General features: G+C 39.4%; 1 protein-coding gene across 1 annotated transcript in view; it reads left to right on the top strand.

Moving 5' to 3' along the window:
* Positions 1-17,717, top strand: part of LOC133537936 (anosmin-1-like) — a 251,758-nt gene that overhangs the window by 130,702 nt on the left and 103,339 nt on the right. Inside the window, exon 3 of the mRNA XM_061879117.1 lies at positions 14,225-14,287. Coding sequence (XP_061735101.1) covers positions 14,225-14,287 — 63 coding nt within the window. The remainder of the gene's footprint in view (positions 1-14,224; positions 14,288-17,717) is intronic.

Raw genomic sequence — 17,717 nt, 5'->3', positions numbered from 1 at the left:
GATATAAATTGAATTAAGAGGACTTAAAGGAAACTAAATGAGCTCAAATATAGCTACCAAGGAGGCATTATAATGCAATAAGTGCATACAGCTAGCTTAAATAGCATGTTAGCATCGATTAGCTTACAGTCATGCAGTGACCAAATATGTCTGATTAGCACTCCACATATGTCAATAACATCAACAAAACTCACCTGCATTTATGTACAACGTTAAAAGTTTGGTGGACAAAATGAGACAGAAAAAGAAGTGGCATAAAACACGTCTTAGAAAGTCGGAGAAAGTTATACATGTAAACAAACTACGGTAAGTTCAAGGACTGCATAAAATTAGTAGGACAAAACGACGCTCACCAAATACTCGAGTCAATGAAGCATGTTTAATATATACAGTGTGCTTTATAACAATTAGGGAGGTTTGTGTCATGTTTGTCCTCCTACAGAAACCATATTAAAACAAAAAATATGTTTTTTTTTCCCCCCTCATATTTTTCCATTTTTCATATATTTTTGAAAAAGCTCCAGAGAGCCACAAGGGCAGCGCTAAAGAGCCGCATGCGGCTCCAGAGCCGCGGGTTGCCGACCCCCGACCTGGGACATAAAACATGAAATCGCGTGAAAACAGGCAAGCACTTACTGTGGCAAGAAAAGAGCATGAATCTATGGCATGAAGGAACAAAGTGAACTTTGGCGTGAAAAACTAGCAACGTCACCAGACCGACAGGTTTAAATACTGGTCTCTTGATTAGAGACAGGTGTGTCCCGAATGCAAGAGGCAGGTGAAAATCACAAGTCGTCATGGAAACTAAACAAGGGAGCGTTAACTGAAACTTAAAGAGTCCAAAACTAGCATAAAAAAAATAAAAAATAAATGATCGAGACCACAGAACATGACACGAGACTGTCAAGACTTGGACTATGGTGAGGTCTGTTTTCCTGAGATGCCAAAGGACTGAATCGGACATGGTGTGAAGGGAAAAACATGATTTTAATCTTAACTCGAAAAAAGGAACAAACGAAAGGCGCTGTCAGCAGAGGTTAAAAACTTGGCTAAAAAAAAACAAATTACCACAAAGGCAAAACTAAGGACATAAAACAAAACTTGCAAACTATGGCATGAATTGAAAAAACTTACTTGGAACGAGAAAAGAGCATGAAAAAGAGCAGCATTCATCATCAGCATGAATAACAAGGCCGACTGCCTGGCAACTACAGGCTTTAATAGTGCTGTGGTGATTAACAGGGATATGAGTCCAAATGAATCAGGTGCGTGACATGAGGAAAGGTGGAAACTAATGGGTTGTCATGGAAACAAGGAAGCGTCAACAGAAACTAAAAAGAGTCCAAAACTAGCATAAAATAAAAAAAACATAATCCAGACCACAGAGCATGACACGTGACTATCAAGACTTGGACTATGGTGAGGTCTGTTTTCCCGAGATGCGAAAGGACTGAATCGGACATGGCGTGAAGGTAAAAACATGATATTAATCTTAACTCGAAAAAAGGAACAAACGAAAAGCGCTCTCAGCAGAGGTTAAAAACTTGGCTAAGAAAACAAAACTACCACAAAGGCCAAACTAAGGACATAAATCAAAACTTGCAAACTATGGCATGAATAGAAAAAAATTACTTGGAACGAGAAAAGAGCATGAAAAAGAGCAGCATGGATCATCAGCATGAATAACAAGGCCGACTGCCTGGCAACTACAGGCTTTAATAGTGCTGTGGTGATTAACAGGGATATGAGTCCAAATAAATCAGGTGCGTGACATGAGGAAAGGTGGAAACTAATGGGTTGTCATGGAAACAAGGAAGCGTTAACAGAAACTAAAAAGAGTCCAAAACTAGCATAAAATAAAAAAAACATAATCCAGACCACAGAACATGACACGTGACTATCAAGACTTGGAGTATGGTGAGGTCTGTTTTCCCGAGATGCCAAAGGACTGAATCGGACATGGCGTGAAGGTAAAAACATGATTTTAATCTTAACTCGAAAAAAGGAACAAACGAAAGGCGCTCTCAGCAGAGGTTAAAAACTTGGCTAAGAAAACAAAACTACCACAAAGGCCAAACTAAGGACATAAAACAAAACTTGCAAACTATGGCATGAATAGAAAAAACTTCCTTGGAACGAGAAAAGAGCATGAAAAAGAGCAGCATGGATCATCAGCATGAATAACAAGGCCGACTGCCTGGCAACTACAGGCTTTAATAGTGCTGTGATGATTAACAGGGATATGAGTCCAAATGAATCAGGTGCGTGACATGAGGAAAGGTGGAAACTAATGGGTTGTCATGGAAACAAAGCAGGGAGTACAAAAACAGGACCTGACACAGTGCAAAAAAACAAATAGAAAATACCCAAACAAAACATGATCACCAAGACATTATGTCCTTCATAAGTGCATGTAAAATTTTGACCACAACTGTTTATTTATAACAGTTCAATATATATATATATATTTTTTTTTAAATATGCCTCTTCTACACATCCCTGGTTTTCAACACAACTGAGCCAAAGAAGTGAGTGTCGGATGCTAAACATCACACTTTTAGCCTCTGTTGGAATCTGATACGGCCTTATAAGGCCAGTGTGAAAGGGGCTACTGTGCTTATGGCAGCCGAGAGGGGCTTGGCTCACAATAGCTCTCATGTAACTTCAGGTAACTTCCATCCAAGGTTTTCCTCTCAAAACCCGATCCGATGGTGGGTACAGCAGTTGGGTTGAGTTGAATTTGAGTTTGAATTTATTTGGAACATGCAAGCATATAATATGATACATCGCAATGTCCAGTTTCTCTATTTAACATATTCGAAAAGGAGAAGGAAGAAGCAGAGCTTATTTAATCCTAGTTGATAAAACTTTTGTAATAACAATAAAAGTAATAAATGAATAAATAATAATTAGTGAAGTAAGTTATATTTCATATGGTGAGATGAGTAAGATTATCTAGAAAATGAACGGATAGATGAATGAGATAAATTCAGAATGTGTATCATGGTTCTTCTTCTTTGTACTTTGTAAACACTTAAAGGGGAACATTATCACAATTTCAAAAGGGTTAAAAACAACAAAAATCAGTTCCCAGTGGCTTTTTGTATTTTTTGAATTTTTTTTCAAAATTTTGCCGGTCCCGGAATATCCCTAAATAAAGCTTTAAAGTGCCTTATTTTCGCTATCTTCGAAACCGCTGTCCATTTCCCTGTGACGTCATACAGTGCTGCCAATACAACCAACATGGCGGTTACCACAGCAAGATATAGCGACGTTAGCTCGGATTCAGACTCGGATTTCAGTGGCTAAGCGATACAACAGATTACGCATGTATTGAAACAGATGGTCGGAGTATGGAGGCAGATAGCGAAAACGAAATTGAAGAAGAAAGTGAAGCTATTGACGCTATTCGGCCATAGCGTGGGTGTACCTAATGAAGTGGCCCATAGCATGGCTGCCTTATTAGCATCGCCGGTAAAATGTGCGGACCAAACGATCAGGACTTTCGCATCTTGTGACACTGGAGCAACTTAAATCCGTCGATTGGTAAGTGTTTGTTTCGCATTAAATGTGGGTATCTAGTTTAAAATGTACATACAGCTACCGTACATAGCATGTTAGCATCGATTAGCATAGCATGTTAGCATCGATTAGCTGGCAGCCATGCCATGATCAAATATGTCTGATTAGCACATAACTCAACGACATCAACAAAACTCACCTTTGTGATTTCGTTGACTTAATCGTTGCAAATGCATCTGCAGGTTATCCATACATCTCTGTGCCATGTCTGTCTTAGCATCGCCGGTCAAATGTGCAGACACTCTGGTACATTCAATGGGGGTCTGGCGGCAGATTTCTTGCCAGTGGTGCAACTTGAATCCCTCCCTGTTAGTGTTGTTACACCCTCCGACAACACACCGACGAGGCATGATGTCTCCAAGGTTCCAAAAAATAGTCGAAAAAACGGAAAATAACAGAGCTGAGACCCGGTTTTTGTAATGTGAAAATGAATATGGCGGGTGTGTTACCTCGGTGACGTCACGTTCTGATGTCATCGCTAAAAGAGCGATAAACAGAAAGGTGTTTAATTTGCCAAAATTCACGCATTTAGAGTTCGGAAATCGGTTAAAAAAATATATGGTCTTTTTTCTGCAACATCAAGGTATATATTGACGCTTGCATAGGTTTGGTGATAATGTTCCCTTTTAAAGTTTGATTAGTTTCTCGAAGTGGATCTTATTAGTGCATTGTTTGATTTTTTTGCTTAATCCATTCCATCATTTAATTCCACATACTGAAGGTCTTAAGTGTTGTACGTGCATACAAATGTTTTAAATTCCATTTGTCTCTAAGATTATATTTATCCTCTTTTGTTGAGAAGAATTGTTGTACATTATTGGGTAGCAGATTGTAGTTTTCTTTGTGTATAATTTTAGCTGTTTGCAAATTCACTGTCATGAAGTATCAGTATTTTCGTTTCAATGAAGAAAGGGTTTGTATGTTCTCTATATCCAACATTATGTATTATTCTAACTCAGTGGTTCTCAAATGGGGGTATGTGTACCCCTGGGGGTACTTGAAGGTATGCCAAGGGGTACGTGAGATTTTTTTTGAAATATTCTAAAAAAAACAATACAAAATGTATTTATTGAAAAATAATTCAACAAAATATGAATGTAAGTTCATAAACTGTGAAAAGAAATGCAACAATGCAATATTCAGTGTTGACAGCTAGATTTTTTGTAGACATGTTCCATAAATATTGATGTTAAAGATTTATTTTTTTGTGAAGAAATGTTTTGAAATAAGTTCATGAATCCAGATGGATCTCTATCACAATCCCCAAAGAGGGCACTTTAAGTTGATGATTACTTCTATGTGTAGAAATCTGTATTTATAATTGAATCACTTGTTTATTTTTCAACAAGTTTTTAGTTATTTTTTATATATTTTTTTCCAAACAGTTCAAGAAAGACCACTACAAATGAGCAATATTTTGCACTGTTATACAATTTAATAAATCAGAAACTGATGACATAGTGCTGTATTTTACTTCTTTATCTCTTTTTTTCAACCAAAAATGCTTTGCTCTGATTAGGGGGTACTGGAATTAAAAAAATGTTCACAGGGGGTACATCAGTGAAAAAAGGTTGAGAACCACTGTTCTAACTGATCTTTTATGTAATACCGTTAATGAATGAAGTGTGCTTTTGTAGTTATTTCCCCATATTTCTGCACAATACACATGCAAACATGGTCTAGAACAGTGTTTTTCATCCTTTTTGAGCCAAGGTACATTTTTTGCGTTGAAAAAATCCAGAGGCACACCACCGGCAGAAATCAATAAAAAATGAAACTCAGTTGAGGGTAAAAAGTTGTTGTCGCGATTGTTGGATGTGACTTTAAACCATAACCAAGCATGCATCACTATAGCTCTTGTCTCAAAGTAGGTGTACTGTCACCACCTGTCACATCACCCCCTGACTTATTTGGAGTTTTTTGCTGTTTTCCTGTGTGTAGTGTTTTACTTCTTGTCTTGCACTGTATTTTGGTGGCTTCTTCTCTTTTTTTTGTTATTTTCCTGTCTTGCTTTGAGCGATATTTCCCGCATCTACGTTGTTTTAGCAATCAAGACTATTTCAGTTTTTTTTATCCTTCTTTGTGTTGGACATTGTTGATTGTCATGTCATATACGGTTGTAATTTTTGGATGCCGTCTTTGCTCCACAGTAAGTCTTTGCTGTCGTCCAGCATTCTGTTTTTTTTTCTCTTTGTAGCCAGTTCAGTTGTAGTTTTGTCTTGCATAACTTTCCCTAAGCGTCAATGCCTTTTGTTAGGGGCGCTCACCTTTTGTTTATTCTTGGTTTAAGCATTAGACACCTTTTTACCTTCACCCTGCATCCTGCTGTTTCCGACATCTACAAAGCAATTAGCTACCGGCAGCCCCCTATTGATATGGACGACAATTACTCGGTTACTCTGCCGAATTCTAGACAGCACCGACACTCGACAACAACACATCATTTGCAGACTATATTTACTGGTTTGCAAAACATATTTATAACCCAAATAGGTGAAATTAGATAATCTCCCACGGCACACCAGACTGTATCTCACGCCACACTAGAGTGGTTGAAAAGTTCTGGTCTAAAACATGTTTTGCTTTTTTCATTATTAACGTCTTTCTTGCTTCTTAAAGGCCTACTAAAACCCACTACTACCGACCATGCAGTCTGATAGTTTATATATCAATGATGAAATATTAACATTGCAACACATGCCAATAAAGTGTAATTTTAAATTTTGCGCCAAAAAATCCTGCATACAACGTCTTGGTAATGATGACGCCTGCGCGTGATGTCACGGACTGTAGAGGACATTTTGTGCCAGCATCGTGCCCAGCTATTAAATTGTCTGTTTTCATCGCAAAATTCCACAGTATTCTGGGCATCTGTGTTGGTTAATCTTTTGCAATTTGTTCAATGAACAATGGAGACATCAAAGAAGAAAGCTGTAAGTGGGAAGCGGTGTATTGCGGCCGGCTTTAGCAACACAAACACAGCCGGTGTTTCATTGATTACATTCCCGAAAGATGACAGTCAAGCTTTACCTCTCCAAGGTTTCTCATAGTCAGCATTGTCACTGGCGTCCCACTGGGTGTGAATTCTCCCTGCCCACTGGGTGTGAGTTTTCCTTGCCCTTATGTGGGTTCTTCCGAGGATGTCGTAGTCATAATGGTTTGTACAGTCCTTTGAGACATTTGTGATTTAGGGCTATTTAAATAAACATTGATTGATTGATTGATATGGAACTGAGATGTGAAGCGAACACGGTTGGATTGGACCACACACACAAAATACAGTGTATTATGCAGCGAATCATTTCGAAAAATTAATAACATTTTACCATTCTGTATTCTGAAAGTGATCTATGTCGTGTGCTACTGCAGCATCAATATCAGCAGCGCCCTCCTGACCGTCACCGTCAGCGTTTTTTCTGATTGATTGATACTTTTATTAGTAGATTGCACAGTATAGTACATATTCCGTACAATTGACCACTAAATGGTAACACCCGAATACGTTTTTCAACTTGTTTAAGTCGGTGTCCACGTTAATCAATTCATGGTACAAATATATACTATCAACATAATACAGTCATCACACAAGTTAATCATCATAGTATGTACATTTAATTATTTACATTATTTACAATCCGGGGGGTGGGATGAGGAGCTTTGGTTGATATCAGAACTTCAGTCATCAACAATTGCATCAACAGAGAAATGTGTCGGGTTCAAAGCGGTATGGATCTATCCCTTGTTGCGTTTGGGCCTGGCCGAGTGGTCCTTCCACCCCCACGGCTGCCACGGCGCCTCTCACACCATCTTCCCTATCTGAATCGCTCCCACTGCCCTCTAGTATTTATTTAAAAAAAAAAAAAAGTTTTCTAGTCCTTCACTCTCACTTTCCTCATCCACGAATCTTTCATACTCGCACAAAATAATGGGGAAATCGTCGCTTTCTCGGTCCGAATCGCTCTCGCTGCTGGTGGCCATGATTATAAACAATGTTCAGATGTGAGGAGCTCCACAACCTGTGACGTCACGCGCATATCGTCTGCTACTTCCGATACAGGCAAGGCTTTTATTTAACAGCACCAAAAGTTGCGAACTTTATCGCCGATGCTCTCTACTAAATCCTTTCAGCAAAAATATGGCAATATCGCAAAATGATCAAGTATGACACATAGAATGGACCTGCTATCCCCGTTTGAATAAGAAAATCGCATTTCAGTAGGCCTTTAACGTTGTATATTTTTTACATGAGATTTCCAGTTCAATTTATCATCAATCATTATAGCTCGAAATTTGGTTTCGTGTGCAACGGTTTTCTGGCGCCAACCGACCCATGTTTCCACCCCCCCCTTGCAAAATGATCTTAGCGTCCCCCGGATCAAGAATGCGTTGAAAAGTACGCAAATATGTCGCGGTGTCACAACGCTAAGAAGAGGCATGTGCACAATGAGGGGCTTTGGCTCGGGTCGGTGCGGTTTTTGGAGCGCTCCGGTTGCTTCAGAGATGCAGTCTGGCACCACGTCGAGGGATTTCATGCCGACTTTCAGCAGCCAACACCCTCAGTACCATCGAAACCTCTCGGTCACATGTGGACCTCCTCCCCCACGTGCCATGTTCTTATTGGGCGTGCATGTTCAATCACTTTTATTGGATTTGATTCATTAGGAGGGAGCTGATGGATTAAACCCTTTACAAACCAAATTGCTTCTTTTAAATTCTATCATCCTATTATGTTTGACAAAACGGCTTTGTGCATTACTCGTGCCGATTTGATCCTTCTCTTGAGCCAAATGTTTTCAAAATGCTTTCCATGTGTTGTTGTTTTTTTTTGTTTTTTTTTAAAGAAGGGAATCCCAAGAGCTTTAAAGCAAGCGTGTTGTTGTATGAAGCGGGAGGAGTTTGCAGACATTGTCAGGCCTGGACATGAAAACGAGGAGCAGGTGAAGGGGCTGTTAAGGCAGTGTTTTTCAACCACTGTGCCGCGGCACACCGGTGCAGTGTTTTTCCACCTTTTTCTAAGCCAGGGCACATTTTTTTTTCATTGGAAATAATCTCAAGGCACACCACCAGCAGAAAACATTGAACAATTCAACTCAGCAGCCGATATTGACAATAAAAAGTTGTCCTCGCAACTGTTGGAAAAGAATACAAACCATTAACAACCATGCATCAGGATAGCTTTTGTCTCAAAGTAAGTGCCGTGACTTATTTTGACTTTGTTGGTGTTTTTCTTTGTGTAGTGTTTTAGTTATTGTTATTACCATGAATTGATGATTAAACAAGTTGAAACATTTATTCGGGTGTTACCATTTAGTGGTCAATTGTACGGAATATGTACTGAACTCACTGTGCAATCTACGAATAAAAGTTTCAATCAATCAATCAGTCTTGCGTTCCTACTTTGTTGTTGATTGTCATGTCATGAACGGATGTACTTTTGTGGACGCCGTCTGCTGCTCCACACGCTGCAAGTCTTTGCTGTCGTCCAGTGTTCGGTTTTTGTTTACTTTGCAGCCAGTTCAGTTTTAGCTTTGTTTTGCCTTGCCATCCCTAAGCTTCACTGCCTTTTCTTAGCGGCACCTGCCTTTTGTTTATTTTTGATTTAAGCATTTTTACCTGCACCCTGCCTCCCGCTGTCGTCTGCATATTGCGATCGCGACCAACCATGTTCCTGACATCTATAAAGCGATTAGCTACTAGCTGCCACCTACTGATATGGAAAAGTATTGCACGGTTACTCTGCCAATCTCTAGACAGCACAGACACTCAACAAATGGCACATTTACCATGAATTGATTAACGTGGACCCCGACTTAAACAAGTTGAAAAACTTATTCGGGTGTTACCATTTAGTGGTCAACTGTACGGAATATGTACTGTACTGTGCAATCTACTAATAAAAGTTTCAATCAATCAATCAATCAATCAATCAATCAATCTTGCGTTCCTACTTTGTTGTTGATTGTCATGTCATGAACGGATGTACTTTGTGGACGCCATCTGCTGCTCCACACGCTGTAAGTCTTTGCTGTCGTCCAGCGTTCGGTTTTTGTTTACTTTGCAGCCAGTTCAGTTTTAGCTTTGTTTTGCCTTGCCATTCCTAAGCTTCAATGCCTTTTCTTAGCGCACTTGCCCTTTGTTTATTTTTGGTTTAAGCATTATATACCTTTTTACCTGCACCCTGCCTCCCGCTGTCGTCTGCATATTGTGATCGCGACCAACCATGTTCCCGACATCTATAAAGCGATTAGCTACCAGTTGCCACCTAATGATATGGAAGAGTATTACACGGTTACTCTGCCGATCTCTAGACAGCACAGACACTCAACAAATGGCATATTTACCATGAATTGATTAACGTGGACCCCGACTTAAACAAGTTGCAAAACTTATTCGGGTGTTACCATTTAGTGTCAACTGTACGGAATATGTACTGTACTGTGCAATCTACTAATAAAAGGTTAAATCAATCAATCAATCAATCAATCAATCTTGCGTTCCTACTTTGTTGTTGATTGTCATGTCATGAACCGATGTACTTTTGTGGACGCCATCTGCTGCTCCACACGCTGTAAGTCTTTGCTGTCGTCCAGCGTTCGGTTTTTGTTTACTTTGCAGCCAGTTCAGTTTTAGCTTTGTTTTGCCTTGCCATTCCTAAGCTTCAATGCCTTTTCTTAGCGCTCTTGCCCTTTGTTTATTTTTGGTTTAAGCATTATATACCTTTTTACCTGCACCCTGCCTCCCGCTGTCGTTTGCATATTGTGATTGTGACAAACCATGTTCCTGACATCTACAAAGCGATTAGCTACTAGCTGCCACCTACTGATATGGAAAAGTATTGCACGGTTACTCTGCCAATCTCTAGACAGCACAGACACTCAACAAACGGCACATTTACCATGAATTGATTAACGTGGACCCCGACTCAAACAAGTTGAAAAACTTATTCGGGTGTTATCATTTAGTGGTCAACTGTACGGAATATGTACTGTACTGTGCAATCTACTAATAAAAGATTCAATCAATCAATCAATCAATCAATCAATCAGTCTTGCGTTCCTACTTTGTGGTTGATTGTCATGTCATGAACGGATGTACTTTGTGGACGCCGTCTGCTGCTCCACACGCTGCAAGTCTTTGCTGTCGTCCAGCATTCTGTTTTTGTGTACTTTGCAGCCAGTTCACTTTTAGCTTTGTTTTGCGTAGCCATTCCTAAGCTTCAATGCCTTTTCTTAGTGGCACTTGCCTTCTGTTTACTTTTGGCTGAAGCATTAGATACCTTTTTACCTGCACCCTGCCTCCCGCTGTCGTCTGCACATTGTGATCGCGACCAACCATGTTCCCGACATCTATAAAGCGATTAGCTACCTGCTGCCACCTACTGATATGGAAGAGTATTACACGGTTACTCTGCCGATCTCTAGAGAGCAAAGACACTTAAAAACAGCACATTATTTGCGGATTATTATGACTGGTTTGCAAATTTTTTTTTAATCCATTTAGGTGAAATTACATAGTGTCCCACGGCACGCCAGACAATATCTCATGGTCCGCTCGTGTGCCGCGGCACAGTGGTTGGAAAACACTGCACTAGTGTACCGTGAGATATTGTTGTATGTGCCGTGGGAAATTATGCAATTTCACCTAATTGGTCGGAAAAATATTTTCTGCAAACCAATAGTTATAATCCGCAAACAATGTGCTGTTGTTGAGTGTCTGTGCTGTCTGGAAATCAGCAGAGTAACCATGTAATACTCTTCCGTACCAGTAGGTGGCAGCAGGTAGTTCATTGCTTTTCAAGCCTACTTTGAGACAAAATAATTAATGATGGTTATGGTTGAAGTAGGGTTGTACGGTATACCGGTATTTGTATAGTACCGAGACACGAATGACTCATTTTCGGTATGATACCATCTCTGAAACCTACCGGTCTTACACCGGAGCCTGTTCGGCAGCGCACGGTCACTGAGTACTTACAAGCAGACACAGTGTGTCGACAGAAAAGGGAGAACGGACGCATTTTGGATTAAAAACTGACGATAAAAATGAAGTTATAACACTGAAACGCCCTCAGGAAGAGGTGCTTTAAGACACGACGTCCATCCGCCGTCGGCAGTGTTTTAACTACTTCTAAATCACTAATCCTCGCCTCCATGGCGACAAAAAAACGTACGTTTCTTACAAGTATCATCCCTGCAGGACGAGGAATAGCTAAAAATACTTCACTACACACCGTAGCTCACCGGCGTCAAAATGTAAACAAACGCCATTGGTGGATCGACACCTAACATCGACTGTAATGATATCAGGTACAAGCACGCATCAAGTTGATACTACTATGATAGGATCGATATTATTTGGCATCACAACATCTTCTTTTGTTATTTTTTAAATGTATATTTTATGTTTATAAAATTAGGAATTATGTCTCTGGACACATGAGGACTTTGAATATGACCAATGTATGATCCTGTAACGACTTGGTATCGGACTGATACCCAAATTTGTGGTATCATCCGAAACTAATGTCGAGTATCAAACAACAGAAGAATAAGTGATTATTACATTTTAACAGAAGTGTAGATAGAACATGTTAAAATAGAAAGTAAGCAGATTTTAACAGTAAATGAACAAGTAGATGAATTTTCTACTACTTGTCCTTAATAACGTGGACAAAATAAGGGAATGATAAATTACAAAATATGTTACTGCATATGTCAGCAGACTATTTAGGAGCCTTTGTTTGTTTACTTACTAATAAAAGACAATTTGTCTCGTATGTTCACTATTTTATTTAAGGATTTAACTGCAATAAGAAACGTATGTTTGATGTACCGTAAGATTTTTTTGTCAAAATAAAGACAATAATGCAATTTTATGTGGTCCCCTTCATTTAGTAAAGTACCGAAATAATTTTAGTACTGGTATCAAAATATTGGTATCGTTACAACACTAGTTTGAAGTCATATTGAAAAATTGCATCAGGTATTTGATGAGAACGACTTTATATTGTCAATATAGGCTATTGAGTTTTGTTTTTAACATCTTTTTGCTGGTGGTGTCTGTCATGTTCTGGTTGCTCGGGTCACAGACCAATACCGGAACCATTGTAAGGGGGACTTTAAGGCCTACTGAAATGAGATGTTCTTATTTAAACGGGGATAGCAGGTCCATTCTATGTGTCATACTTGATCATTTCGCGATATTGCCATATTTTGGCTGAAATGATTTAGTAGAGAACATCCACGATACAGTTCGCAACTTTTGGTCGCTAATAAAAAACCCTTGCCTTTACCGGAAGTAGCAGATGATGTGTGCGTGATGTCACGGGTTGTGGAGCTCCTCACATCTGAACATTGATTACAATCATGGCCACCAGCGGCGAGAGCGATTCGGAGCGAGAAAGCGACGATTTCCCCATTAATTTGAGCGAGGATGAAAGATTCGTGGATGAGGATATTGAGAGTGAAGGACTAGAAAAAAAAAGGCGATTGCAGTGGGAGCGATTCAGATGTTTTTAGACACATTTACCAGGATAATTCTGGAAAATCCCTTATCTGCTATTGTGTTGCTAGTGTTTTAGTGAGATTAAATAGTACCTGAAAGTCGGAGGGGTGTGGCCACGGGTGTGTTGACGACAGAGTCTCTGAGGGAAGTCACGGCAGCTGCAGCAGGACGGAAGCTCCGCTGATGTCTCCGGTAAGAGGCGACTTATTACCACAATTTTCTCACCGAAAACTGACATGTAGTTGGGATCCATGTTCGCTTGACCGCTCTGATCCATAGTAAAGCTTCATCTTCGGGAATTTCAAAGAAGGAAACACCGGCTGTGTTTTTGTGGCTAAAAGCTTCCCACCTCCATCTTTCTACTTTGACTTCTCCATTATTAATTGAACAAATTGCAAAAGATTCAGCAACACAGATGTCCAGAATACGGTGTAATTATGCGATTAAAGCAGACTGCTTATAGCTTGGATCGGGCTAGAAAATAATGTCCGCTACAACCGGTGACGTCAAACATAACATGACACTTCGCGGGAAATTTGAATTGTAATTTAGTAAACTAAAAAGGCCGTATTGGCATGTGTTGGAATGTTAATATTTCATCATTGATATATAAACTATCAGACTGCGTGGTCGGTAGTAGTGGGTTTCAGTAGGCCTTTAAGATATGATGACATGTTGTGTGTTGGACACCTGGAAGTGGAAAAAGTAAGAGCGGGGATAAAAGTCAGAAAAAGACAATGAACTTTCTTTTGACGTATTGTTAAGCTTAGATTGCTAATAAGTGACAAGTTTGGCACACAACAATGGCGACAAGGACGGGTTAGTGTCCCCCTGGATGTTTTCAATGACAAAAATGTGCCTGCGCTCAAAAAAGGTTGGAAAACACTGTGTTAAGGCATGAAGAAGGAATCTGTCAGGCAGAATGTAAACAGCAGGTAGATCACAAGAGACAGGGCGTGTCTGTCTGCTCGTAATGGACCAAACCTTAGTCTGTGTTTGCTCTATGACGAAGATTGTTTATGTCTTTTCAAAGGTATGCGGGGGCATCTGTAGCAAAAAGAGGTGTGTGGCCCCTGTGACGAGCAAGCAAAAGTGATCTGTTGATGTTTTTGACTCCTTTTCTACTTTTTTATTACAGTGCCTGGAGCCCTGCAAGGAATCCTGGGACCTGAAAGAAAACCAGTGCCAGGATTTATGCGAGGTATGTCCTGAGCAGAGGTATATTTTTGCATTAGTAAAGCAACACAACAAGAATAGAGTGGAGTCTCGCAGGTTAGAATTAAACCGTTGGCATCAATATTACGTCAAGTTTCTTTTCTTGACTGTCGTACAAGTGTAAAAACAGTTAGTAATTTGATGAACCCTTCATACAATAAATAATAGAAATCAAAGACTCCAATCTATATTTGACCGACAAAAGACTACCGTATTTTACGGACCATAGAGCGCACCGGATTATAATGTGCACTGCCGATGAATGGTCTATTTTTGATCTTTTTTCATATACTGGATTATAGGGCGCATTAAAAAAGTCATATTATTATATAGTTTTTTACATGTGAAACACTTCCTATTGGTCTACATAACCATGCTTGCCAACCTTGAGAGAGCTCCGAATTTTTGAAACATATGTTTTCAAGTATTTCTTATGTGTGTGTATATATATATATATATATATATATATATATATATGTAAATATGTATGTATATATATATGTATATATGTATGTATATATGTATGTATATATGTATGTATATGTATATATATATGTATATGTATATATATGTATATGTATATATACGTATATATATGTATATGTGTATATATATGTATATGTATATATATGTATATGTATATATACGTATATATATGTATATGTGTATATATATATATATATATATATATATATATATATATATATGTGTATATATATATATATATATATATATATGTGTGTATATATGTATAAGTCTGATCTACAAAATTTGCAGGCAGCATACCCCTTCCCCTTCGAGCTGTCCTGGATGAACTGAAATTATTTTTTCCAATCATTTTGGAACTTGCAAGCATACTTCTTCTTCTCACTCGTCGTCGCCATGTCTCTGTCACAGTTATTTGTTGTTGACGAACCCCAAGATGCAGAGACGGAGGCAGGCATAGAATATTAAAACATGATTTAATTAAAACTAAAGAAGAACAAACAAAAAGCACGCACGTGGGCGGAATAACAAACCAAGGGAGCTAGCACTGGGAGCTAGAGAAAAAAAAAAGCAACTTTAGCATGGAAGCTAGTGGATAGCCAACAGAAAAACTGGAAATAACTAATGCTAACAGAAACAGCTTACCACTACGATGACCAGGACAAAATGTAGCATGACAGGTGGTAGCTGTAACAAAACGACACGACAGGTAGCACGACAAGAGTGATATGTGGCAACGACAATACAATGATCCAGCAACTGACACAAGACAAAGCAGGTACAAATAGGAGCAGGCTGATTGGCAACAGGTGTGGCCAGGTGCCAATCAGCCGCAGCTGAGGAGGAACACAGCACTCAGGGAACAAGACAGGAAGCTGACAAAAAAAGAGCACGAGACAGGAGATACTAAACACAGAAGAAACAGACAAATACAGAGGAAAAAACTAAAACATAGACAAACTGTCAGGGGAAAGGCTGACAGTCTCTTCTTCGTTCTTCTGCTTCGTCTCTGTTATGACTTTGGACATTACTACTTGCCGTAGTTTTGAAGCAATGCATGATGGGAATCCGGATGTTGTGTGTCAGTGTATCAACGTGCCGGCTGGAATAAACACACGGTGAGAAATAGCTTCGTGCCTGAGTACTTTATGGGTTATAGATAAACCTATGGATAACGGAGACATATATAGTAGTCTCCTTTTCAGGTGAGAGAGGACGCTAAAGGCAGTGCCTTAAAGGCATGCCCCCAATATTGTTGTCCTGGTGGAAATCGGGAGAAATTTGGGAGAATGGTTGCCCCGAGAGATTTTCAGGGGGGGCACTGAAATTCGGGAGTCACCCGGGAAAATCGGGAGGATTGGCAAGTATGTTACATAACATGTTTTGGTGGTTCTTTGGTCAAAAGGTTACATAGATGATGTTTTACAGATCATCTTCAAGCCGCTTTCTGACAGTCTCTTCCAGATGCACCGTTTTGTGGGCGGTCTTAATTACGTGGTTCACCTTCGGCAGCGTCTTCACCCCGTCATCTTTGTTGTAGCGGTGTAGCATGCAAGGACGGCAGTGGAAGAAGTCTCGAAAAATGGAGCTAACTATTTTAACGACATTCAGACTTTACTTCAATCAATAACGGGGCAGCATCTTCTTTTCCGAAAACAATCACACCAGAAATATACCCGTGAAAAACCGTGTGACCGGAACTCAAATAACTAAAGTTCCTTGGGTGAATAATGTAAACTCACTACACCGGTATGTTTTAGCTCTTTCATGGCAAATTTGCTGACAGATATAAGTAAGAACTTTACACTACTTTATATTAGAAATGGCATCAGCGGAGGATGAAAGTCACATAAGAAGATAGACAAAAAAAAAAGATTATCGACTATGGTGTCCGCACGGACTACAAAGGCGTACCCGCACAATTTTTCAGGATTTATGCAGATCAGCAGAAAAGTTGATTTTGCATAATAAGCGAAACAAAACACCAGATTATGTCTTACCTTATACACACACCATAATAGTACTCGTATGTTTAATTCGCCGACAATCCTTCAAGCGGTGCGGCTTCATAGCTTACCAAAGTCGTACTAAAACATTTTGATTTAATTTTGAGCGCCGTGTGTAATGTTCTATATATTCAATGGAATATTTCAAATGTTGGTGTTTACTTAAGACCCATCATAGTGCAGCCTACACTTCTCTCTTATGTTTGACTGCCATCTACCGGTCACACTTATTATTACACCATGTACCAAATAACATAGCTTCGAGGTGGGTAAGCTTAACCAAACTTATTCTGTACATTAGGCGTACCGGTCTATGAGGCGATTTGAGAAAAAAAAAAAAAGTTTGCCTTATAGTCCGGAAAATACGGTAATCTGTAATACAAAGTAAATTAACATTCCTAATTATCAACACAAATGTGAACAATGGGTTCTCGGTGGAACACGTTTTAAATCATTATCAATCAATCACTCAGTCAAAGTAATCACATCTGCCTCAAAGGGCTGCACAAACCACAACGACATTCTCGGCTCTGATCCCACATCAGTCGCAAGAAAAGCTCAACCCAAAGGAACAAGGAGGAACCTTGGAAGGTACCGCAGATGTGTGCCAAGTGGATACGGTTAATAATGGGAGAGTCCAGTTCACTAGAAAATTCAGTTTTGTTATTAAAGTCTAAAAAAGAAGTTGACAACTGTAAAACATGAAAAACATAGAACCCCCGACTTTTTTTCATATATTTTTCTTACATTTGTCTTCTCTTTTGGAGGCTGCTGCTTCTTTTGGAACGCGTGTTGCAAAAAAAGCCAAAGAAAAGCAAAGCAAAGTTAGCAAGACACTCACAAGTGCAGTGTTGCGCAAAATGCTGACATCTTCCGTTTTCTATGGTCCAACTTAGGGCTGTGCGGTATTGGTATAGTACCGTG

This window comes from Nerophis ophidion, linkage group LG19 (genome assembly GCF_033978795.1).
Source record: "Nerophis ophidion isolate RoL-2023_Sa linkage group LG19, RoL_Noph_v1.0, whole genome shotgun sequence".
In the NCBI taxonomy this organism is placed as follows: Eukaryota; Metazoa; Chordata; class Actinopteri; order Syngnathiformes; family Syngnathidae; genus Nerophis; species Nerophis ophidion.
This window is presented reverse-complemented; position numbering and strand designations above follow the sequence as displayed.